At 54.7% G+C, this 1,932-nt stretch overlaps 2 protein-coding genes across 2 annotated transcripts in view; one reads left to right on the top strand and one right to left on the bottom strand.

Annotated features, from left to right (window-relative positions):
* Positions 1-836, bottom strand: part of PPTG_22158 (hypothetical protein) — a gene marked incomplete at both ends in the record, with an annotated part of 3,025 nt that extends 2,189 nt beyond the window's left edge. The window contains one exon of the mRNA XM_008902052.1: positions 18-836. Coding sequence (XP_008900300.1) covers positions 18-836 — 819 coding nt within the window. The remainder of the gene's footprint in view (positions 1-17) is intronic.
* Positions 837-1,847: 1,011 nt separating this feature from the next.
* Positions 1,848-1,932, top strand: part of PPTG_07594 (hypothetical protein) — a gene marked incomplete at its 5' end in the record, with an annotated part of 3,382 nt that continues 3,297 nt past the window's right edge. The window contains one exon of the mRNA XM_008901873.1: positions 1,848-1,869. Within this exon, the coding sequence (XP_008900121.1) occupies positions 1,848-1,869 (22 nt within the window). The remainder of the gene's footprint in view (positions 1,870-1,932) is intronic.

Genomic DNA, 1,932 nt, shown 5'->3' with positions numbered 1-1,932 from the left:
GGTGCCGTGAGTTCCACCTCACTGATGAGGTCCTGGTCGAAGAAGAGCTGGCCCACGTGCGACGCGTAGCCACCCGAGTACGTGTTGTTCTCGAGCAGAGTGCCGTTGTACGTGCCGAGGATGTGGATGTGCGTGGCGCGGGACGTGTAGTGACCCGGGAAGATGGACGTGTAGGACGCCACACCGTCCTCGTCAGTGGGAGTGAGTCCACGTAGGAACGTTTTGTCAACGTTGGTGGTATCGGAACTGTCGCCGTTACCGCTGGCCACGATGCCTGAGTACACACCCGTGGTGTTGCAGTGCCAGAAGTCGAGGTACAGACCCTGCACGGGTTCGCACGTGTTGACGTCGATGATCTGGACTTCCGCGTACAGGTCGACGCCCTCCTGGTCCTCACGGATGTCGGAGCGGATCAACTCGCCGTTGACGTAGTACGGGCCCTGCGTGACCTCAGGCTCGAGGATACACTTGACGTCGTCTCCGAAGAGCTCGCTGGGGTTCGTCTCGTTGGTGAGGCCGGTGAGGTTGGACTTGTGGTTGGTGGCCAGCACGGTGTCGAGATCGAGGCGACGGCGCTGGCGGCGTTCGGCGCGGAGGCTGTCGGCCTTGGCCGCACGACGGGCGACGGCGCGTTCTTGCAGTCTGCGCGAAGCCTCGGAGTTGGCACAGTCCTTGAGCGATCGTTTGCTTTCGGACATGAAGAGACGACGCTGTGCCAGACGCTCGGGCGTGCGAGCATGTACGGACTGTCCGCCGTGAGCGTCCACGCTATCGGGTAGCATTAACCCGGCGATCGCAGCAGTGACGACGAGAAGAGAGGTGAAGATTCGGGCCATGTTGTGAGCGTGAATAAAAGTTGGGGGAGCTGTAGCCAGCCTTTTAGCCGTTCTCTGTTGGGGTGGATGTGTGCGGAAGATCACAAAACTGGAAATGGGAAAGAATGGAGTAGCTGTCCTAGCTGAAGGTGCGCAATGCTCAAGGTGCTGGACCACCAGCACGAACAGGGGCGAATATTGCGTCAGTGGACGGATACTTACCATGGACGATCACCGCCGGCATTCCAGAGCAATGATCCGTTGAGAATTGGCCTGGCACAGGTCTCAATGCATAAATTTGGCTAACATCAGAATTTTAATTTGATTAGTGCATATATGCTGTGATTAGCATATCCCTGGTGATACCACATGCCGTACCACCCTTTGCACCTCAAAGCCACACGTTGGGATAGCTCAGGCAGTTGGTCGATTTTTCACACGTAGGACACCAGCATGTCACCAGTGTGACTCCGTGCGAAGAAATCTCGACTCTTGACGATGACGATGCTGTTAAACGGCCGTGACCGCAATCCCGGTCTGGATCCGGCTTGATCTCAGCGTGAATTCTGTCTACCATTCGGGTTCTTGACACTAGGATAGCGATACTGTACATCGTACAGTAGCGAATGGGCACGGACTCTTCGTCGAGCAGTACTCGACTACCAAAACCTGATAACCAGGATCACTTTCATTCAACTACATGTAGGATCAGTATTTGGCTCTCAATAGATTATGTTGTGACTCACAAGTTATGAGCCAAAACCCGTTAAACAGATAAGCACGCAGTGTCCTTCAATTGTACCACAGCAATTCACCCTGACTCAGGTGCAATTTCGCCACTTGAAAAGCGTATAGAACGACCAGAATGTCTTGCGCCAGTCGCGCCGGGCATGGCATGCCCATCCCAGCTGTTGGAAGCTATCCACGATAATATAAGGTACATGTACTAGTCTACAGTACTCTAAGTGATGTCTTGTAAGCGTCTAACACGACGTTCATGGAGGCTGATTCTCAACGGATCATTGCTCTGGAATGCCGGCGGTGATCGTCCATGGTAAGTATCCGTCCACTGACGCAATATTCGCCCCTGTTCGTGCTGGTGGTCCAGCACCTTGAG

The sequence above is a fragment of the Phytophthora parasitica genome (assembly GCF_000247585.1).
Source record: "Phytophthora parasitica INRA-310 unplaced genomic scaffold supercont2.12, whole genome shotgun sequence".
NCBI lineage: Eukaryota > Oomycota > Peronosporomycetes > Peronosporales > Peronosporaceae > Phytophthora > Phytophthora nicotianae.
Note: the sequence above shows the minus strand (reverse complement) of the source record. Positions and strands in the feature narration are given on the sequence as shown.